Raw genomic sequence first — 24,324 nt, forward strand, 5'->3', positions numbered from 1 at the left:
GGGAAGCAGGGACAGAAGAAAGCTGTGTGGGAGTGAAAGAGTGACTGGGAAAAAAAAAAGTTTAAAAGAAGCAGAGGGAATCTGACAGAGGGTATGCCTGAGGGGAAATAAATGGAATATGAGTTAAGGAGAGAGCCCATGTGCTTTATACATGGTCCAGCCAGTACTAATACTCTTGAACCGGGTTGCCCAAGTGGAGCTCTGGGCTTGGAAGATACCATAAGAAGGCTAGAGAGAGGGGCAGGGGAGGTATGGAAACTGACCGCAGATTATTGAGTTCAAAGTAAAATATATGTCTTTCATTTTGGGATAATACTGAAATTGTTACTGAAATTTCACAGGTCTTCATCAACTTTGTCAGGGACAATTTTGACATGGACAACAAATCAATGCAGAGTGAAGAAGAACCAGATGGATGGGGCTCCATTAAGGAAGCTGAAGCAATGAGTTAACTGATGTTTGGTACTACGTCTGTGTCCGATATAAAGAGAAACACATGGTGTGTATGTAGAAGATCTGCCTTTAATCTGCTCAGCATGGTTCAAAAATAGGAATTGAAGCCATTGATATCTTAAAATAGAAATATAGAAATATGGATTATATATTGAATTTACATTTACTGTGTTCTGATCATAAGAGGGATAACTAATTTGTATCTATCCTTACCATACCAAACTGGCAGCACAAAAGCACATGTATATTTAGTAATATGAATAGATGAACAGGTAAAATGTACTGTAATGTAATTTTACCTTGCTTGATTGGACAAAATGTCTTTAATTAACCACACATTAAGATTTATGAAAAAATAAATGATCAAATAGTCAACTGATTTATCTCTGCAGTAATTTGATTGAAATTATTTAGAATGACATACCTTACTCATTATCAGTGTTTTATGTTTGATTATTTTATTTTATTTTCATGCATTAGATATATAACTAAATTATTTTCTAATTGAAAATGCTTGTAATTGTGGTTACTTGATGAAATGTCACAAGAGTAATTATTATTGGTACTATTCTATCCCTCCATGTTCTTGTAGACGCCTGCAGCCCTATTTGATACACCCTTTCATACTTTTGAACTGGTTCCATCTATTTTTTTAAAAAATAAACTTTTTTTTCCAAATGCATCCACTGTTTGTGTTTTATCTATGCTTTGTTGTACTGAACACTCTATAACACTACACAGGAATTTGTTAGTTATATTTCAATGTTCCACCAAGGCCACCACATTCTAGTCGAATGAGGCAGAGCAAAAAAGAATCAACTCGACTTGTTTAGGGTTGGTTAAGCGACCAGTTACACCAGTCCAGTTGATTGTTTTTTGCTGTTCCTAATTTACTTAGGCTTGGGTGATTGAGAATCTAAACATAATCATTTTAGTTGATCTCTTATTTTTGATTGTTCCTGCTTGCTGCTATTGTCTTAAAGCCAGTCTCTTGGTGAAGAGGACACAGAAGGATAAATCAAGGAATGTATAATGTGAAGAAAGATAAAGGGTTTGCTACACATAAAATGTTCATGAACTACTACCGAATCACAACAAACAATACTATACATTAGGTGCCCAAATGTTTCCAATGTATTATCAATGTATTATTTATTATTGAGACATAACTTTAGCTTTGAGCTTGCTACCCGTGGTATCTCCAAACAGCAGATATTTTCTGCTTCTGTGGACATCGGTTCAGTGTCCACAGGAGCACCTGCACAATAAAGAGAAGGTGAAGACATCTCAAAATAGAGTAGATAAAAGGATCACTGTGCAATACGGCTACATCAATTCACGATTAACTTGGTGTAGTGGTGGCAAGTGTTAGCTCTGTGTATGTTCTCACAGAGGACTGCCTCAAATATTTTGCTACTTAGTAACGGGTTAAATTCAATTCAATATGAAAAATAGAGGAACTTTGCCTTGAGCAGAAGCTAGCATTGGCTACATGGTAATAACTATCAGAACCACCATCATACTTTACTGTCACTTATAGAAGCAACATTTTAGCAGTCAACACGTCCATACATATACAACATGCAAAATACATAATAAGACAGATATGAAATTATTAATGTGCGATAAGGGGCGGGAGTAGAAAAAAAGTAGCTACCAGATAATGCTCCGGTCTTGTGACCGGAGCATTGTCCGGTAGCTACACAAAACCAACTAAGTAACGTTCACACTTACTAACCGGGCCTCGACCGATCTGGTATGGAAGTCATAGGTTTGATTTGCATGTTTGATTTGGCAAAAGTTTTACACCGGATGCCCTTCCTCACGCAACCCTGTGTATTTATCTGGGCTTGGGACCGGTACAATAAGACACTGGCTTGTGTCCTCTTGCGGCTACGTTGGACCTCAAAAAACGCCATAGTGATAACAAATGTAATGCCAGTCATCGTCCTGTTAGCCTAACGCTCTCCTTCAGAGGGGCGTGACCCAGGTGAAGGAGGCGTGGACCAGCAGACCTCCTATCTACACCATGATAGAACAACTTGAACCCTGCTCCTATACTTCTAGCCTTGCCACCTTTCCACCTGATCTCCTGTACACACAGTATGTCTACCTTCCTCCTCCGCATCATGTCAACCAACTCTCTACCTTTTCCTGTCATAGTTCCAACATTCAACGTCCCTACGTTTCAGCCGGAGGCCTGAAACAAAGCGTTGTGTGAGTAGCTCAGATGAGCGATTTTGAAAAGCTGATATTTAGGACCACAGATCACTTTAGGTCAAAGCATTTGTCATTCAGCTACATCTGGTAGCTTAATTACATTCAGTCAAAAAAACACAATATGTGACCTTTAAATTGATCTTGGATTTTTCTATTTATTTTTTTTTTTTTACAGGGGAAGGTATATTATAACAGCGAACTAACACTTTTTGTTTCTTTAATTGATTTTTGCAGATACAGTACATGTCTGTGTTTATGATGCAGTACTTAATGCATTCATATAAGGCATGACCACGATCATTGGGTTTAAAATAAATTGCATCCGTTTCCAGAGCTGAAAGGATCATGTATCATATACTTTTGTATTAGTATTGTATTATTTCAAATACATTAAACGAGTTCACGGAATTGAAAAATGTTTTAAAGAAAACTCAAACCCCTCCCATCGTGTTTGGGAATGAGCCACTTACGTCTTCTACGTCATCACGTTGGCAATCCTCCGAGGTTACTTCCGTAAATACTGGCGGGAGATGCAAGTATTCCGGAAGCTTTTTTCCGCTGCTGTGGTTCACAAGATTCTACGTTGTACCAAAAGAACGGGGACATAAAACAAAATTCCAAAATAATGGATAATAATTTAGTGCAGACAAACGATTGGAAAAATACTAAGAGGGCGGTTGCGAAATTTAGACAATTGCTACTTTGCTCCAAGTGGTAAGTTGATTTGGAAGTGAGTTGGTGTTGCCATTCCGCCGCCCGCTGTTTGGTAACGTTAATGCTAACCACGTCAAGTTACTAGTATTAGTATTCACACGATTGCTTATTTAAAGACAATTAGGTTATTTCGAAGTAATACAATACGGTCCCTGTAATATTTTGTATTAAACGATTGAATGTCACTAGTAATCAATAAACAATACCTGATTCCAAGAACTGAACTGAGCAGTAGAGGGGTATACGTAGGTTATTTTGCGTATGTCTGACAGAGCCTTAATTCACAGATTTAAATCACAATTTCCCTCCAAACACTTCACTCTTAACCTGACATTTTCCACGTCTGAAACAACGTGACTGAGTACTCAAACCTGGGGTGCAGTGGTCAGTGTAACACATGTTCCGTTGTCTGTCGGACTGCACTGATTCCAAACCTTTCTTCTTCCAGCTCAGATTTAATGAAGGAGCCTGTGTGTCTTGGAATGTGTGAGCATATGCTATGCAGGTAATACACCAGAGGCTCAATGTTTTACTCTGACATGCTTGTCACTAACAATGGACTTGTCATTTTTGGTAACAATATTGTTTTTCAAACACATGTGAAAAAATAATATTAAGTAAATATATTTACAGTGTGTGCGTGTGTGTGTATATATATATATATATATATATATATATATATATATATATATATATATATATATATACACACACACAGTATATATACAGTATATATATGGTTCGGTGGTTTTTTTAATACTAGGGCTTGGGGCAGGTTCTTAATATAAAATGACTTAACTGATGTTGTGTGCCTTGAGCTTTTTTCCCCTTTTATTTACCAAGTACCAAAGTTTAAAATATAAATATACTTGATAATGGAAAACATAGCTTTGTTAAATATAGAGGACACAATCTATCTGTGGAAACATAAGAGATGCAAGCTCTCTGGACTATAACCTTCGACCTTGACAACCTGGCAGAGGAATGATGAGATTCACTTTGAATTCCTATGTGACCTTACATATGACATTCATTGGAAAATCTATTCACATTTGTCAGTGTTAACTACAGTATTAATGTAATTTTTCACTTCATGTCTAAGTGGTCATAGAAGATATATGATGCTGTTTTCTTTATTTTCTCTGACTGTCCTGTGAAGTGAACCTCAATGCCTAATCCAAGATGGATCTCTTAATCAGGTTATGTGCTGGCACGCAGGCAGGAGATGGCTGTATTGTGTGTCACAGTCCTGCATGGGTAAAGGACATTCAAATTAACAGGCAGCTCAACAGCATCATCCAGCTCTTCTCTGGTTTGGAGTCTCTTTTCAGTTCAATAGAACAACCAGGTAAATTGTAACTATTATACTGTATTACCTAATATCTTAAGGATAACAATCAAGTTATCTTCGAATTTGAGTCTCATTCTTAAGTTTGATCGTCCACATCTCATGTATTTAACCAGGTAGCTAATGTTTGACATGAAATGGTTGTACATGTGGATCTTTTTAACCATCACCACTGACAAGAATACAGTTACGGTTGTGTCTGATTTGCAAGCTGACCTCAGCTGTAACAAGAGATGGAATATTTCAAAACCCTAGAATTAAAATTCAGATTGTTGTGGTGTCAAAGAGAACAACTAATTGGGTAAAATATTTATTGAGTGATTATTTCTTCTTTGTCATTGGACAACTTTTTTCTTTTTTTTTACACATTATTGCAGACTCCGTGGAAGCTCAAATTAAAACACAACCTGAGAGCTCTGTCTTGAAATGCAAGAAGAACCTCAAGATATGGTTCAGCCCCCGCAGCCGCAAGGTACGTTGCATGGTGGAGAAATCGACACCAGACACCGTGCTAGAGACCACAGCTTCTGGAGGAACAGCTGTAAAGTTGCCAGACAACAGTGCTGCTCAACGTCAGGACCTGTCAGTATTCAGTTTCACCTCATCCTCCCAAGACTCGAGCTCTTCTTCCACTCGGAGATGCAAAAATGAAAATGTGACAAAGAGGTCAACTCGGAAAAATACTGCCAGCAGAAAGGTGTGTATGAAACAAGCTTCCAGGTCCACACAAAAAAAGACCAAGCCGATGATGAAGAAGAATAGGCTGCAGGCCATTAACCAACAATGGGGACTCTCCGAAGAAGCCTCAAATGAAAAGGAGCAGTCTTGTCCTGAAAGACCAAGGAGGTCCAGTAAGAGGGTTTCCTTTGTCAGTCCTGCTAGCGCATCTAACGACCATCAGGCTGAAGGGCCTCAGGAAAGCACTAATGAACTCAGTCCTGGCAGGAGCACGATAAGCGAGTGTCGTTTCAGAGACAGCACTGTACTGAAAGACCAAATCCAGCCTTTTCTGTCAGAAAGTGTTTTGCAGCATGACAGATTGTCAACTAGGGATCCCATCTCAACTGACAAGCCACAAAAACAGGATAATGTTTCTCTCCGTCATTCCTCCAAAAGAGTTATCATGGAAGAGATGGTTGCAACATTGGAAACCACCCCGAAAAGGCCCAGGGCTTCTCCGTGCCGGAGGAGAAAATCACAGATGTCCCCTGCTGCTTTTAACTTTGCATCTTCATCCAGCCCAGGGGGTGATAACCGTATGAAAAGCTCAGCACAGGAGCAAGGAGACACCCCCTCCACCCCTGTTGGCCAAAAATCTCCTTGCAATTATAGTGCGTCTGTTGCATCTGTTGGACGGCATACATCAGGAAGCCCTGCAGTCATGAAGAGGAATCACAAAGGAGAGACTCATCTCCACGTAGCTGCCATAAAGGTTCAGAGTATTCTGAATAATTCACCTTATTTTCTTCTCTCATTTTTCTGTTGAAGCCTGCAAATTAAGTTTTCCACAGATTCTGAAGTCATTGCTCCCTCTTGCATGACACTGTAAGTAAGTTAAGTATTTAAATTATGGACATAAAAGGGAGAACCTTTGAACAAATTTTTGAGAGGGTCCAAATCAGGTCGCACATATATTATAACAAACGCACACACCTGCAACTCTTAGTACATCTGAGACACCAATGGAACGGAGGAGTGAGGTAGTCAGCATTCTTAACAGGGCACTTGGTTTTTAGCCTATATTTTGACCTAAATAGAGAAAATTCCAGACTCTACAAATACCTCCACAAGCTGATAGTTCAGTGAACCACAACTGTATGATGATATAATTACAACACTTTTGAAATTATATCCACAACAATAGCATTACAATTTATTGTCTTCATAAAAGTACAACATAAATCTCTTGATATGGTTAGGGTTCCCTTTCTTCTGCCCTTCCCCATCCTCCTCCTTTTCAGATGAGCACATTAGTTTTCCAATGATCAAACTGTTACGCTCCCATCTTTTGAGAATACACTGTCTTCCAGTAATCCTTGTAAACATAGCCGTAATCCCTGTCTGGATCCCAGACAAGGTAATCAATGGCTCATTGTGGGGTGTGACTGATAAACAGCAGGGTGTTGGCACACTGGGATGACTTCCTTTGTTTGAAGGATTGCATTCACTGGTCTCAGACCTGACCTGAGGTTTGTTGCTCTTCCTGGATTCTGCAGGGAGATGTAGAGGCTGTCAAGGAGCTGCTGGAAAAGGGGGCTGACCCCAACCTGAAGGATCATGCTGGGTGGACACCTCTGGTAAGGCTTGGTTGACAAAACCTTTTCCTCTTGGTCACTCTTCTTTGGCCAACTCTTAAGAGTGACCCAGTCTTTATCTGGCCTTTTACTATTTTATATGTAACCATCTCCACTAAACAAGGACAGTGTTTTGAATATTTTTTTTCTGAATGGCTGTTTAGTTCTGCCATGTATATCATATTGTTTCTTGGTCTCTGGAACTACAACCGAAACGTTTTAAAACAGTAAACCGGGGCAGCAGTAGCTGAGTCCAGTAAGTCTTGTACTGGGGACCCGGGGTCACCGGTTTGAGACCCGGTTGGGCCAAAATATTTGGAGTGTAAGCTGGTACTGGGAGATGTCAGCTCACCTTGTGAAAACTGCTGAGGTGCCCTTAAGCAAGGCACCGCCCTCCCTATTAACTGCTCATTTGGGGTGCACCAAAATGGAGCTGCACCAAAATGGAGCTGCCCGTCACTCTGCCTCCCAGTAAATATGTAGTATATCACACAAGACACCTTACAACCATGATGTGCGATGCTTAGAGAAATGAAACTCTGTAAATTAAAATCTCATGTGGCATATTTAAAGTATCCCAACTGTATTTAATTATAGTGCAGTTGAATTAATTTTAGTTTCATTCCTCAAAGAAATCCTTCAGTGGACTTGTATTTTATCTAATTAACTTCATATTCATCTTGTAAACACCACATTAGGAAATACTGTACTATCTTTGAGCCACATCCTCATTCCCATCTATATCCTCAAATTTTTTTTTTCTGTCAAAAAAATAGAAATGTAGCTCAGAATGATAATGTTGTGACTGTTGACAGCGACTGGCATTTTCTGGGTTGATTTTTTTTTCAGAATGCCACACAAAAAGAACTAAATACTTAGTTTAGAATCATCCCATTAATTTTTAAAAAACTGTTTATGTGAAAAATTGAAATTTTTCAGATACACAGTACATTTTTGAAGAGCTTGCTGCCACTGAAATATCATTTTAAAGTAATTCATATTTAAGTGTTTAAAAATGGATGAAATTGTTGAGTCTGTTGTGAGAATAAAAGGGAATACCAGGTTGAAGTAGAGCAGAATGAAATCTGATTATTTTTTTCCAGCATGAAGCCTGTAACCTGGGCCACCTGGCAGTTGTGGAGGTTTTGGTCTCAAGGGGAGCCCTGTTGAATACACCGGGTTATGAAAATGACTCTCCACTTCACGATGCTGTGAGGAACGGACACACAGCCATCGTTAAACTGTTGCTGGAGCTTGGAGCCTCCCAGAATGTGCTGTGAGTTACAAGATTCATACATGGAGTAAAAATGTACACCTTTTTTAAAAAAGGATGGAGGTAACTGTATAGTCATCAGTATGTCCATCCATCTGTCCATAATCATTTTTCTTCAGCAGCTTTTCTGCCAAACTGTTTATGCGAGCTATTCATACTAGTTTCACCAAATGTAGCACATACTATATACATACTGTATACACATAAGTAGTTTTTACTTAGAGTTTTCTTCAAATGTGTTTTTATGTGTTTTCCACGGAAACTATAAATTGAAAGTGAGAAGAATGGTGCAGGTGATCTTGTCTGGTGCCTATGTAATGCTACTTTTTTTGTTGAATTTTTACATAAGCATTTCCAACAATACATAGTTTCTGCAACCTTTTTTTTCTTACTTTTTTCCATTGAAGCATTACTTCAAGATGACTTTGAAGGTGCTTCATCATCTTATTTATCCAAAACAAGTATGTTAAATGGCTCTTGAATATTACTTTGAATCTAAGATGGACAAAATACAACTTTTCAGTCAAAATTGAGAACTGAAGTAGCAAGTGAACATTTTGTCCAAGTTAACATTTAATGGATGACTATTTCATTGCATTACATCATCGAGATTCTGCTACGGTGGACCAGCAGGGTACTTATTCTCCTTTAATAAATCTTTGAGTGCCTATCTCATCATTGTAACAGACGATAAGCCCCTGCCTCCTTTTTTTTTTTTTTTTTTTTAAATCTCATACACCCCCCACTTACTAGGGTGTATCAGCATTTCTGATTGTTGTCCGTAATGAAGAACGGAATACTAGGTAATCACTGAGATCAAAGGAATTGATCAGGGTCAGTTACTTAGCCCTCTTACTGAACTAATTTTGTACCAATAATCTGCCATCTCCCGTTTTCATGTCTTTATTTATTTTTTTTATGGCTTTGAATGGTCCCGATTGCTGGGTCTTACATTTTCTCCTCTTTGTTACTCGTCTTCAATGCAAAAAAAAAAAGTTTTTGGGACTGTCTATCATGACACTGTAAGATGAATGCAATTCTTGCCCCAACCTTCCCCACTTCCCATTGCACACACACACATACACACACTCTCTCTCTTCCTTTCTCTCTCTCTTTCTCTCTCTCTCTCTCTCTCTCTCTCAAGGCAGACCAAGACATCTGCCAATTCAATTCTTAATGGAACAATTGGCACACAGCTCAGGGTGCAGAAATTCAGTTTTTCCAGATTTTCATTGTTCCTCTGTGCATGTTAAGTTTGAACCATTGGACTATATTATGTCCTCCATTGTTTGAGTCCAAGTTACTCTCCAGTTCAAATACTTGACTTACGTGGGTTATTAGAAAAATTGAGGGAGCCCATAAGACAGAAATTGTGAAGTGCATACTAATGTTTGGTAATCTTAATGACCATTCTGTCTTATCTCAAAAACAACAGGTTTAAGCATTTTCTGAGAAACTCCACAGCGGCACAAGAGGGGTCCTGTGCCACTGTGGAGTCTCAGTCCTGTAAGCATAAATATCTACCAGTGCAGCACATTTGGACAACCATTGTGTCTGCAAGGTGGAAGCATATGTTATTATTTTGTATATTTTAAACATTGTGCACACTTTACAATTACTGCTAAGGGTTGTCCTTCTAATACTATAGGTTTTCAGAATTAATTAATACAAACAGCATATAGTATATGCCAACAATAACAACCTTTTCTCTTTTTTCTTCCATGAATATAAATTTAATTATGGTTAACCACCAAATGTTTGAGTGAAAATGGGTGATTTTCAAGTAATAATACATTGACCCTGCAGAGTTTGTGTGTTCTCTCCATGTCTGTGTGGGTTCTCCCCAAGTTCTTCCAAGGACATGTGATTTAAGTGTATTGATCACTCCAAATTGCCAGTGAGTGATCACCATTGTCTCGTCTTCAAGAACATGAATGAATGAATGAATGATAAGACACAGTAAGTACTCAAGGAAACATTAACTGGCTACTCTCACGCTCATAATAATTGTATCATTCACTTCATGATGATAGTTGGGATGTAGATTACAACTAGGTTTGAGTATGTAGACATTAGTCTGTGCAGTAGAAGTTCTGGTTGTTATAATTTAAGAAAAATTTGTTGTTAGGAGCCTCAATCACACTGATTTATGTTGTTTGGTGCCAGGGAGGGTGATCTGAAGGACAACACTGTAGGTCCACAGATTAAATGCACACCTTTTGTGGGTCATTTTCTGTTTCATCTGATGTTGAATGAACCACCATGAGAAATATAGTGGATTATTTAAGAAGGAAATGGAGCTAATGAACCTTGTGATTAAAAATGCATTCAGGCCTTGCCCTCTGCCTCATCAGTTGCTTGCCATGTGTTTCTATCATTAAACTTAATTTTAGAAGATACTGCTGTGCTGGCAGTGTTTGAAACCTCTTAGCTGTGGGTTGAGTCTTTTAATTGACCTCTGAATTTAAAACTATTTGAGATAGATTTTCTTTTCCAAAACTAAATGCATGAAGTATAAATGAAAATGTTTTTTTGCAGATTTTCTTTTTAAAATAATTATACAATAGGAAGATGGTATTATCAGTTGTGAAGTGTGGATGATGTTGGAGTAAAAAGTCTGTGTTGTGTTAGGGTTAAATTCCCTACTTTTTTTCAGCATTGATTAAGGTTTATATGTCCTCCTTACTTATAGTAGTAGATTCATGGTTACTGTGGATTGAGGCTACTTTGTCAAGCAGCATTTCTCCAATCAGTTTATGTGCTTTTTGTTTGGTTAGTGATAAAGTATATATGGTTTGGAATAAAATATTTTTTACAATATTTTGTTTTATGTTCATAGTATGATTTTTCAAGATAAGTACCTTAAGATGGAAAATCATTTTAGTGAACTAATTAGTACATTACTTCCTTCGAAATGTGCAGTGGAATATTACCTAAGCTAACCCTATTACCTCATGTTACTAAACACAACTGCTGTTCCAATACATCATTAGACCATTATTATTTTCGTATATTTATTAACTCACAAGTCAAGCTTTTTATATTTTCATTATAATAGATCATAATGTAATAACAAAATGTGAAAAGCAATTTAAAAATTAGATATGAAGTTACAATTCAATTTAAAAGATGCGGCCTTGATGTTGAAATACTTAACACATTATACATATTATGAAGACCAGTGATATAGCAGAGCAGGAGCAAAAGTAAAAAATATTAACTTGATAGTAATATGCACTTGTAATTACCAATTTACTAATAATAAACCTGGCGCTCTTTTGTGTTTGTCGTCATGCCTAAGACATCTAAACATTGCTTACGAATCTTATTTTTATGCTGCAGTTTCTTTTACGAGATAATATGGTCCCTTAGCAGTTTGAAGTTTAAATGATCTTTTAATTTTTATTTTTTTATTCTTGTCCCACACCACCCATGATTTACTGGATGATTAGTGAACTAAGAAAAATCTGTGAAGTGAGAAGTGCAGGGGGTTTATTTTAACAGTCATATCCATTGCAATACAGCTGGAGGCAAAAATGCCCCAGTTGGTGGTTCATAAGTATGTGTCGTATTGGTATAAAAAAACATTTGTCAATGCATAATGGTTACAGGGTTACAGTGGTTATTCTGAAGAATCACCATCACTGTCCTCCCACTTGTGTTTTTAGGTAAAGTAAAGGCTTGAGGAACCATGTTTGACTCGGCTGCAGAGCTTTTTTTCCTTACCTCCTGCAGAATTTTCCACGCTTAATTATTTTCCCCCAGATATTCCTCTCATGCGTGGCTGAAAAACAGCTTGTGTGTGCATATATATATAGGTGTCATGGACAGTCTCTGTTTGTTTTTATTTGTGAGGGCGTGTAGTTGGAGGTATGAATCCAAATGAATTATTTTATGGCCCAGTGGACCTATTAATTGTCCCGCAGGTGTTATCTTTGCTGACGCATAATCTTTTTGAGACAACCTGCTGGGCTTGGCCCTCCTGCCCTTCTCCTTCTGATAATTCTTTCTTTTGCTCCATTATTTTTTTTCCTCTCTTTCCAAGGTGACCCCTGCTGAGTTTCTTGCATCTCCTTCAAAGTTAAGATACATGCTTGAAATATTTTTTTTCAGTACATATACTGCACCCTAGAATACAATAGAAGCTGCAGAAGTTTCAGTTTTCTGAGGTTCGTTGAAACATTTTGCTTTTGAGATTTTCACACAAGCTGTGTCCTATTTTGAGTTTAAAAAGCTATACTCAATAAGTATATGAAATATGTGAATATTAGTATATGAGATGATGGACTGAGCATAGTACCATAACCACCATTACATGCCACAAATCCAACATAGTATAAAAAGTCTTCCTGGCCCAGCTGCCACTGGTCACTACTGTGGATGTGTGCTTTTTGTCACTGGGTCAGTCGTAAACATGCTTACTGATGCTGCTGCTCTGAGAACCACATTATAACCTGACATTGCAGCGCATTTGCAGACACTTACTATATCCAAAAACTGCATGGCTCATTCTCATGTATGAAAAAAAAAACAGTATTGAAATGAACATAAGCAAGCACTACATTCACAGTGAGCACAGCTGTTGTTGTTACATTTATCTGATGTATTAGTATTGAGAAATTGCATTACAGCTTCAATCTTTTTCCTATTTTTGCATGACGAGTTTGTTTATCGCTCTCACAATATGTCCGTCCAGGCTTGTGAAAATCATGCACAATGAAGAAATGGGCAGAGTGCCCAATGGTAGGCAGATCTGCTGGTAGGGAGACATAGTAGCGGAACACTCGCTTTAGCATTTGTAGTCATAAATGTTGACACCTAAAACGACTTATCTGATTTGAGAGATGTGAGTGGAAAATTAACATATACGACTAAACAACTCCTGCTCCACATTTTGTGTTGCACTCAACTTGTTTTGATATTTTTAAGGAAATACTAATTTAAATATTTTTGTCAGCAGGCTGCCAAGTTCATAAGTTTTCATTGGTCTAAATGACTCTTGTATCAACAAATGCTGTGCATTGTCACAAATATGTGCATACTGAGAAAAACACACTTTTTTTTCCCTCTTCACAGTAATCTGTATGGAAAGCGGCCTGCAGATTATGCAGTCAGTCTGGAGATGCAGAAGTTTTTTCAGGAGGACTCAGAGGGAACCCGATATGCTAATAAATCTCTCAGCCCCACAGTCGGCCTCCCTGTGGTATGTCTACATGCGGATGTGAATAACCTTTTTATTTCTTATTTCCCCTGGAATGTTAACCTCAGAGACTGCTAATATTAGATGTCCCTCATGTTGTTTTTTAGCTGGCTGACTGTGTGAGAGGGGATGAAATGGTGGTGTTTCTTGCAAGCAAGCTGTCACAGCCAGAGGAGGATCAACTGGCCAAACTGGGAGAGCTGCTGGGAGGGAGGGTGGCCAGCACCTTTTCTGGCAGAGGTACCATTTGTTTTGAGCAGAAACCAAATCCTCAATGGGGGTTAAGCTTCGAGGCGTAGCTGTTGTGTTTGCTCTCTGTCAAACCTTCTGATAGCTAATCAGTCATTGTTTAGGTGAGCCGTTCAGCTGAAGGATGGAAGAGATGGGTAAATTGTACATTCATCCATGAAGCTATGAATGCATTAAACCATCTGAATACCACCCAGTTGGAGAAGATGAGCCTAGTGTTTAGGGTTGCCCACTCAGTTGTATCATCTTCTTCATCATTTCATGGCTTTTTGCGCGTTCACGTGTGCACAATGTGTATGAGAGAGGAAAGCTGTATGTATTGTCCTTTAGCGCTTACATATTAATCCACTAAATCTATATGCTTGAGTATTATTTTTGACACTCAGTCACACACATTTTCCAATTTAAACAAAAGCGTGGCTGTTTTACAAATGCGAGTGGCTGATTTTGAATCCAGCAGCGTGTGAACACAAAAGGGAATTTCCAGCTCTGTTGTTATGAAGATTACAGAACCTTCACCACCATGAAGATTGGATTTTTATCTGCATGATCCCTTTCCCCAAGAGCCAGGATTTACAGTTTTTAACCACCTTCCACAGACCCTTTTGCGTAGGGAAAAGCCAAAAGTAGCACTCTGACCCGATCAGTCACAAAGGTCGAAATGCAGCAACAAATGCTATTAGAGTTGTATACTGTACATCATTGTGATACAGCAGCTCCTTCACTGTTGCATAGTAATGGCTGGGAGAAAAACAGTACAAGTAATCAAAATCATTTTTCATAAAGTGTTTGGAGGTGATTAATTCATTTATGAAAAAGAGAAATATTTCTCGCAACTCTGTTTTTTTTTAACCAGAAAATAATATGTTTAGATGTTGTTGATTTTTTAATTACATGTAATACCATGTACACAAATCCAAGGTCAATGTAAAGCATAAGATCATCTTCCCCAGGCAATACATTTTTTTTTCTCATTCATTTTCTTGAAAATGAGACGATATAATCTTCTTGTCTTCAGCCACTTATCAAAAATCTGGATCATGGGCTATGCAGGAGTCTAACGTAGCTGACTATGTGCAAGACCGTAAAATCACTAGTTGATCAAAGGTCCACACAGAAAGATAGTCACCCACTCATGATCACACTCACACCTACAGACTATTTTAGTGTGTCCAATTCAACCAAGGTTTTGGAGGTGAGAGGACTCGGAGAGAATCTAAACAGACACAGGAAGAACATATAAACTGCACAGAAAGGCCCCGGGTGTAATTGATTCAAATGAGGCAACAGTGCTACCCAATGGACCACTGTGTTGCCCATACTCACTTTTGTAACAAATTCACATGTTGAATCGAGAGTGGCCACAAATTGTTTGACAGGTTTACGGATGTTTGTCTTCACTGATGCAACATCAGTGACATCAGCAAATTAGTAACCTGGCAAGAAATACTAAGTTTAATGAAATCATTCAATGTCTGCATTTAGTAGAATTATGTGCTGTTATGATTTATATATTTTCCAAATAGTCTCTAGTCTGTTGAATTTAGCATGATTCACTATTCAAATAGCTATTATATAACGGTAGATCTTCGCTGTTCATTCAAGTCAGATGGAATTAGATTATATTTGTTCTGACCAAATAGCCTAAAATTTTCTCATATCTCATAATTTGATCATTCTCAGCTTTCACAAGTTTCACAACTAATCAGAAAATTAAAGCCTCTACATTTAGAAGGCGCTGGATTTACAAAAATAGTATCTGTCATGCATTTTGCATCAGACATTTCGTCACCTCAGCCTCTTTGAGTCTAGATGCAGTTTTGAACCATTTACATAAAATCTGTGGCCTGCATGTGTGATCACAATCTGCTGTTTTTCATGAGGCCTGAACATGAAAATTAGAATGGGAAAAGAAAGGAATTTTGCTATCTGACTTTTCATCTGTAGAATACATGGGAGACATGCTGCCTGACTATACAGTAATGAGGTAATCAGATCCACGAGGAGGAGAGCAGATAGCCGTTATTTGTGTTTTGCACGAGTCATTTGTAGCCTTTTCGGTTGTATCTTGTGTGTTTGTTTTCTTCCTTCAGTGAGCCACGTTGTGCTGCCAGAAGGACAGATGCCGACTACCTTCTCCACTCTCCTGGGTCTTCTGGCTGGTTGCTGGATTGTCAGATTCAGCTGTGAGTAGGGCGTAAGCCATCATCTTGTCTGTAGATGCTATTCTAGGATATTCATGGTAAACAGTCGCACTGTTGGAATTGTGGAACTCTACCACAGTACTGAAGCAGAGATCATCCAATGTTTCTGAATTTTAAATGCATTTGTGACCTAAATTCATCTTTTCTTTCTTTCTTTCTTTGTACATTCTATTATTATAAGCTGCACCGACCCTTCTATCAATCAAAGATTGGGAGGTAGATTAAATGGCCACTCAATCACTGCAGGTTACAGTTTTCAGTTATAGCCTCCATTCAAGTGGCAGCTGAGGCTGTAAAAAACAATAATAATAATAACACACACAGACACACCCTGCATTTCAAATTTACATGATTTAATCTAGATCCAAAACTCAACTATATCTACCTCATTGTCACTGTTATGTCATGCTTCTAACAGATGGATTAGAATTTGTTATAATGTCAAATGAAATAATATTTGGGTATTTATTATTACCAGCTCCAATCCTGACTGTCATAAATTCAGTCTATAAAACTTAAGTGTTCTTTTACATCATTGTAGCCTACAAGGCATATTTGTGAATAATATATCAACAGACTCAGTGACTTGACTGTTGATAAGATGGAAGTGTAATTTCACCCACGTTAACCTTTTTTAGCCTATTGTGAGACCTTGTGTGGTGTTCAATTTGTAACAGCAGAAATGGTTTTGAATGTTTTGAAGTGCTTGTTTATAAATGAGGTGAAACACACCAAAAAAGAGATTTGCTATCTTACAGAGACCTCCATTCCCACTTTCATAGCCAACTTCCAAATACAGTATTAAACTTCTTCAGGACAGTTTATCGTTCGCTAGTCTGTAGAAAAAACACAATCTGAATAATCATCTACTATTTTACTTGGTTGTGGTGCACTCCCCAGGCATTGATCTGAAGTTTCTATTATTGTTTTATTATTACATTTATGTACTAACCACAATGTGACATTTATGTTTAGCTCAGTCTTTCAGGTGTGTATAGTATTTTTATCCATATTACAAGTTAAGTTTAAGGCAGCGTGTCTCTCACCTTCTCAAAAAGGCTATAATGGAGATGCGTAGTTGTCACTTTGACAAATATACTTTAGGACATGTCTGTATTGTTGGGTAAGCATATCTTTTGGCTCCTGTCTAACTGGAAGGTCCGACTGAGGCTCCTATTCCATTTCCTCTTCAGTACCAAAGCAATCTGAATCTTGTGCTTCCTCTCCTCTGTAACATTTTAAGATAGGTGAGGTGAAATAAGCAGAAATTAATAAAACGTAGAATGAGTATAGTATTTATGTCCTGTATTTTACCTGCTGCTGTGTGGGTGTACAACTCAGGGAAGGAATCGGCACATCTCAAGGCTTTATCGTCATAACTACCTCTTGCTTGCTTGATTTATGCCAAGGTATATACTCGGCAAAACTGTGTCTGTTTGTCTTCCTGGCACCTTGAACCAAGTCAATAAGGTGATATTCAGAGGAAGTCTGCTTCAGGAAGTAATTACGAAACTTGATCTTAAAGAGATTCCTTGCACTTTAGTTTGGCAGGTGTATCCATCAGTAATGGCTGTGCACTATGAGAATGTGTGCCTGTAGAATTTAACAATGTGCAGGTATCTCTTTCCAGTTTTTAAGTTTGAGTTTGTGTGTGCCTTTGTTGCAATGCAAAAGTTTGTGTGACTTTGGGCCACATTTCATTCAGTCTCTCCTCTTTTCTCCACGCATTCTGAGCAACTGATACACCTCGTCTCCTTCATGACAGTTGGTGTGAAATCTTCTGCGCTTCCGTCCTTGCTTTTCTGTGTATGTGTGCATACAAGTAGTTTTCTGTCATCTCCTTTTGTGTGCCTTCACTGTCAGCAAAGTCAAGACTGAGTGTGCTTCTTATTTCTTACTTATTACAACATCATCAACTATTTTTTTTTTAGAATTTTTCAAAATATGAATATTGTTCTCAGAATAAATTAAATCATGCTTACCATAAACATCAAAAATATTCAATGCTGGAATCAAATGGAATCACATTAAGTCCTTATTATTATCTTGTTGCAACATATTTGCCTAAATGTTTGTAAATATGTAGAGTGTTTGTCAGGTTTCCATAAAATTATCAAGTTTTAAAAACTGTCTTGCCTGCTATTTTCATCTGGAACCCCGACACAGCTGGAGATGCTGCACATAATTGGTAACATTTTTACATTTTTTACATATATTGCTGAAACAAATGGATATAAGTTATTAATTTGAGTCATTTCCCTGTAGACATCGATTCACTCAGTCCAGCAAGCACATTTCTTTAAATTTAACACTGCTTTATGTTATTTTTCTATCTCACTTCCTTTTATTTAACACTTTGTAATGACTCTTTCTTGTGTCACCGCTCCTCCCACTGCCAGCCCAGTTAAGGAGAATGTGCAGCTATTGAGCAGCTGCCTCCATTAGACATACAAGTCCTGCTGTTACCATAGATACCAGTTGTAGGTGCATATATGGCATATGTGCCACATATGTGCACCTGTGTACTTGTTGTATTCATTGTCCATTTTAATGAATGTGGTTGGTTTGGGTGTTATTGTACATCTTCTCCTTCACCATATTGAGATTGCAGTTGGCCTCTTTGTTAATCAAATAAATGAGTCCATCCGGCTGTTCACTCATTCAGTCACAGGAAGGAAAGGGGTTTGAGATGTTTTCTGTATTCAGCCACTGTGAACATAATTAGGGAATATGATAATGAGTCATCAGCAATGAGCTCCATCGTCCGGACCGATTATCCCCAGTACCTCATGTCTCCTCTGTCCTAGCAGGGTCCATGTAAAGGATAGCTGTAATTAGAGGGATTGAAGAAATATAATTACATTCCACCCCATGCTCTGGAGACCACAGGCAGGAGTGTGAGTGTTTATACTTACACACTTAAAACAATTTTTTTTTTCATCCATGCATCCCATTGGGCAACACTTAAGACACCCTTAGAGCGACTTGTGGTTGAGTGTGCTGCTCAGGGACATGTAACTGTGGAACGTCAAACTGTGAGTTGGTGTAGTGTGGGTGCAGTGAGATGCGTCTGCTGTCAATATGTATGTGGTGTGTTGAACTGAAAAGCCTCTGTATGATCCCAGTCAGTTATTCAGGGTAAAGCTTTCACTCAGATCCATCTGACATCCATTTAGTTTTTTTTTGTTTTGTTTTTTTTTTACAACTGGCGTCAGTGTTTTCAGCCTAATGTGGGTTCAGTGTATCTAGGTAGATTTTTTCTCTTTTTAATATACCACCAAAAGATACTGAAAAGAACAGCAATACTGTGATCTGTATCATTTTCAGAGGGATTCGTCTCAGTGGGTGAAGGGTCATTATAACATTGTTTTTCCCCGTCTCTGTGTGCCAATACTTTCTTCCAAAACTTTTGTCTTTTGAGATGCTTTTCCTTAAGATGTAGAACAAAAACATTCCTTTCTAACTCCCTCTACCAGACCGGAATGCTGACTGTCAGACTAACAATTTGACTCTGCAAAACCTGAAGGGATGGATGGAGAGAAAAAGAGACAATGCTCAAATCCTCTGCTTAAACAGATTTCTGAAATGAGGGCTGCATCATTAGCGCCATTACACTTTGGGCATCTTTCTCCGTCAGCAATGACATCTTTGCCAATATTTGAAATCTTCGGGCACACTGTGATGAAGCAGACATAAGCTTTGCCCCCCCCCCCCATTGCTTTTGACTTGTCAAAGCCTCTCAAGTCATCGTAATTAGCTGTAGCATTTAATTTATTTCTCTACACCTTTGATGCCAGGGGTCGAGGCATGTCTGCAGGCAGGCAAACGGGTGCCTGAAAACGAGCACGAAGCAGGAGAAGCTCCCCGACGCAGTCGAATCAACAGATGTAGCTTGGTAAGTGAGAAGCATACAAACAAGCACATGAAATACAGGAGTATAGATTGTCTAGACCCTCTGTCCTTGGGAGAAATGTGTTTTTCCAGGCAGTAAAGCATGATTATTGTTCAGCAGCACAGACTGCCTTAAAAAAAGTACTTGCTTGGGCTCTTTTTAAGGTTTTTACCGCACATTTTGTATATCTGATTTTGCTACCAACTGTTTTTAAACAGGAAAGTACCAATTAATGAAGGCAGGTTTTTTTTTGTTTGGACTGTTATGTGTTATCCACCATGACACATCACCAAAAACACACCGCCGCCTCCTCAAAGCCCGGATCATGCTGATTTTGTATATTGTTTCTGCAGGTCCTGCTAGATTTGAGAGGGTAATGGGCAAAATCAGTGCAGTCATACTCTGTTAAATCCTGCAGTCTAAGACAGAACTGTGATTTCTGAAAGGATTATTTTTCCAGGAGTCACAACAACTCCAAACAAAACCACAGCCACAGAGAACTAGCTTCAAAACTACAACTGGCCCACAGCCTCTGTTTAAACTAGAATATGTGGCTGGGCCTGGACATCGCTCCAATGCCCTTGAAATTTAACTAAACTGAAAAAGGAGAGGGAGACATTAAACGTTACATATATTATCTAGAGACTACACACATTCAGGGCTTTATGTCCTACTAAATACTGGCAGCAAAACTCTGCAAATACATTATTGCCAAAATCTTCCTTATTTGATCTGATTTCTACAAAGTTTTTTTTTAATTTTTTATGATGCATCATAATTTGACTTTTTTTTTTTAAAATCCTTTTTTTTAAAAATGTAATTTTACATTCTGTTGTGATTCCCGAAGGGAAACTAAGAATGCACTCTAGTATCTTAGTCATGAATCAATCACAAGCATGGATATCAGTACTGTATGTGCATTCCCCTGTAATACACACAACCACACACAAGGGGGCCTGTAACCATGCAACGGGAGGTAGAGTGACAGGCAGCCCCTTTGTGAAGCGCCCAAATGAACAACTTGTAAAGGGGACGGCACCTTGCTCAAGGGCGCCTCGGCAGTGCTCCAGAGGTGAGCTGACATATCCCACTGTCAGAGATCCATTTTACACCCTAGAGTTGAGTTAACTAATGGTGTGAACAGAACAGTCTCCAGTGACGTAACTTACTGAACGACTTAGCGTTGTTGTTTAAAGCAGCAGCTGAAGAACATTGCTAACGAAAAATGTCTCCTGTTTTTGAAACAAAGAGACCAATCATGCGTATGGGACACTCGTAAAATCAAAGTTATTTGAAAAAATTTAAACTTGAAATTATTCAGTGCTTAGCTTCCAAACAGGAAGGGCAAAATTTGTTTCTGTTCTCACAAGGAGGATATTTGCCGATGCTCCCACTGGGTGACATGTTACTGCAGAGGATAACAGATGTCTTCATGACCCTCCTTTTAAAAGTTAAATTAAACTGTGTTCTTTTCTAGCTCCCTCCTCTCTTCGATGGATGTTTCTTCTTCTTACTTGGCCCATTTAAGACACCCTCCAAAGATAAACTTGCCAAGCTCATCCATGAAGGAGGGGGTCAAATTCTGAAGAGGCAGCCCAAGCCCGAAAGCGACGTGACACAGACCCTGAATGCCGCTGCCTACCATGCGCTGCCTGGTTCCGACCAGTCCCTCTGCACCCAGTACATCATCTATGACCCCCAGGGCCATCACAAGCCAGCAGTGGTGAGGCGGGGTAAGGTGTGGTCAGCTTCTTCCTCCTGGCTCATTAACTGCATCACTGCTTTTTACCTCCTCCCAGTGCCAGAGCCATAAATATTAGTCTATACAAAGTCCCCCATATTTCTGTACTATCATGTATTGTGGGCATGCTCATACTGCATATTCTTTGTTTAATTTCTCACAACATATAAAACAATAATGTGATATTTCAATTAAAGAGTTTTTCTGTCAGATTTGTTGTTGCATTTTTCCTTTTGAGGCTCAGGGCTGATATTGTTTCTACTACTAAATGTTTTTTGGAAAATGTATAGTTTCACTTTATTCTGATCTCTTAATATTCAAATGAGACATTTGGAAATAAGAATTAGGCTAAGCTATCATAGTCATTTTTTGAACTGTGTACCAATGCTCCACTGGCTGTCTTCATGAGTCAGGTGAAAAAGTCAACCCAGAAGGTCTGCGCTGCTGTGTACCAAGGATGAGTTTATTATGGTGGGTTTATGTGACCAGATGTTTTACAGACAATTGCATGCAATCTGCTCATATTGATTGTAATTCAGGTATGTATCTGGTGTGACAGCAATGTAAACAGCCATCATATTTCATGTATATTGGTGGACAGCATGAGGAGGATTTAAAATCCCAGCATTCACTGATGGATAGTTCATTACAAACCCTGCTTCATTACTGACCCGTCACCAGCCTCTTGATGGACAAATCTTTGTCTGTGCTGCACATACAGAATGTACATCTATTTCCTTTAGCCTTTTATTGGTCTAAATTGTTTTGGAACCAGATTTGATCTCTTATCTGGTGCAGAATCTCTTAGAGTAGAATTGTATTCCATAATCTGCATGGTTTTACCCAGAAGGAGATAATTATCTAATTGAAAATTTTTCTGAAATAAATTGAGGAGGTGGGTCCCCCCCAAATAAAGAAATCAATAGAGATTCTTAGTGCAGAAAAGGAAAAACAAAGCAATTACTTACTCAATTGAAACAATGCCACTTGCTGTGTCCACACTGTGTGTGTGTGTGTGTGTGTGTGTGTGTGTGTGTGTGTGTGTGTGTACATTCACCAACAACACTGGGTTGCAGGTGTGTGTGTTTTTAGAGGTCTTCTGCTGGCCATCACCCAAGATCCCATTTTCAACGGGATTAGTCAGGAATGCAACTAATTGCTATTGATTGCTATTTGCTGCATAAAATTGCTTCCCTTTGCTTGTCCACGGTGGGAGGTGGGAGAAGGCAATTAGTAGTGCAGACGAGATAGAAGCCCAAGCTGACTTGTAATGAAATGGAGTGGAGGAATGAACCTGTGAGTAATGCCCTTGAACTCCCTGAGCACGACAAAACCATTATGCGCTGGTATCTCCTTGTTTTCTCCCTCACAAAACCTCAGTTCAGGAAAATGCCGTACTTTATTTATTCTCAAATGTTTTGCTCATAGAAAGGTTGAATGGAATTTTTGTGCACCCTGAGTCAGCTGCAGTTTTGAGGATCACACTCTATTTTTTATTATGTATTTTTTAAATAAAAGAAATTGTGGCTTAATTGTCCTAAAGGATTCAGCAGTCAGCAAGATCTGTGTCCATGTAAAGACAGAACATTTAAACTTTTAAATAGTTGTTAATTGAATTGTTTTCATGGTCATCTGGTGTCCTCTATCATTTCAAAATCTTCCAGGTGAACAAAAAAGAAATCCACACTCATTCAGAATAACACTTCAAGTCTATTTAACAAAATAGGTTTTGTCTTGATGAATGATACACATCTTATATCTTTTTTGTTGTTTTACTCCACCTCAGATTTCAGAATAAACATTTTACGATTGAAGGTATTTACATATGAACATTGTGGGGAGCACCAAGGGTTTTTTAACATTTTAATAAACATATACAGAGTGAACCTGTGTGAGCTTGTAATATACAATCAAAGATGCTCAAGATTTTAAACAGAACTTCATATTCTGAAGAAATTATCCCACATGAGTCCACCATGAACAGACCCTTGGTGCCCCAAACACCAATACAATTGATTATTCAATAACAGTGTTTTCTCTTCGTATCCTCGCTTGCACTCTGTTGGTTTTCAGGCACACGTAAGTAACAGTTTTGTCGCTGAAAAGGGATAGTAAACAAAACAATAGTTTGTAGTTTCCAGCTACAGTTAGTCAGTGTCTCATGGAAGAATGAATGTTATAACTTTACAAAATGCCAAAGTACAAGCCTGCGGTTTGAACGGTGGAAAGAAAGACGGGGTAATTTAAATAGGCATAACAGGACAGATATAAAGACTCCAGTTTCAGATGACATGTCCTTGAAACTGCAGGGAATATGAATGTATGGATGGAGGCTCTCTTAGATGAGTTTAGTGGGTGTGTGACATGCATACGGTTTTCATTAAGTATTTGTAATGCCGCCTATTCTTTCTAACAACACACAGGAATGTGTTTTATGCTAATCCACACAGATCCCAGTTCAGCCTGTTAAGATAAAAGTAGCATTCATACCACCCTTTTTAAGGAGTCAGCCCACTTCTGGTGCAGAGCAGTGTATCCACCAGTACGGTCCTCACTGTGTGCCTGCATCTCATTTTGCAGGATGAAAAAAATGTCTTCCTCAGCTTTCTTTAACTGTACAACCTCTTCTGAATATATTACTTGCATATTGGCTTTTCTTTGTCTCTTTTTTCTTTTTTTCTTTTTTTGTTTCCCCACCAGCAGCTCAAATCATGATTCAGGTCTCGTGGGCTTGGT

General features: G+C 38.4%; 2 protein-coding genes across 4 annotated transcripts in view; both read left to right on the plus strand.

Annotated features, from left to right (window-relative positions):
* Window positions 1–1,129, plus strand: part of abca12 (ATP-binding cassette, sub-family A (ABC1), member 12) — a 53,577-nt gene extending 52,448 nt beyond the window's left edge. Inside the window, exon 53 of the mRNA XM_068329335.1 lies at window positions 342–1,129. Coding sequence (XP_068185436.1) covers window positions 342–452 — 111 coding nt within the window. The 3' untranslated portion in view covers window positions 453–1,129. The remainder of the gene's footprint in view (window positions 1–341) is intronic.
* A 2,081-nt stretch (window positions 1,130–3,210) lies between these two features.
* On the plus strand, window positions 3,211–21,786 carry bard1 (BRCA1 associated RING domain 1). 3 transcript variants are annotated; one of them, XM_068329180.1, is made up of 11 exons: window positions 3,211–3,387; window positions 3,836–3,892; window positions 4,587–4,735; window positions 5,113–6,167; window positions 6,952–7,032; window positions 8,133–8,305; window positions 13,379–13,523; window positions 13,610–13,742; window positions 15,845–15,937; window positions 19,753–19,850; window positions 21,325–21,786. In XM_068329180.1, exons 1-11 carry the CDS (start codon window positions 3,299–3,301, stop codon window positions 21,658–21,660), a joined length of 2,409 nt encoding a protein of 802 aa, XP_068185281.1. In that variant the 5' UTR covers window positions 3,211–3,298; the 3' UTR covers window positions 21,661–21,786. The 3 variants fall into 3 exon arrangements, with proteins under 3 accessions (XP_068185281.1, XP_068185282.1, XP_068185283.1); XM_068329181.1 differs by having other exon boundaries at window positions 13,379–13,505; XM_068329182.1 differs by lacking the exon at window positions 3,836–3,892.
* Window positions 21,787–24,324: the final 2,538 nt, after the last annotated feature.

Source organism: Antennarius striatus, chromosome 12 (genome assembly GCF_040054535.1).
Source record: "Antennarius striatus isolate MH-2024 chromosome 12, ASM4005453v1, whole genome shotgun sequence".
In the NCBI taxonomy this organism is placed as follows: Eukaryota; Metazoa; Chordata; class Actinopteri; order Lophiiformes; family Antennariidae; genus Antennarius; species Antennarius striatus.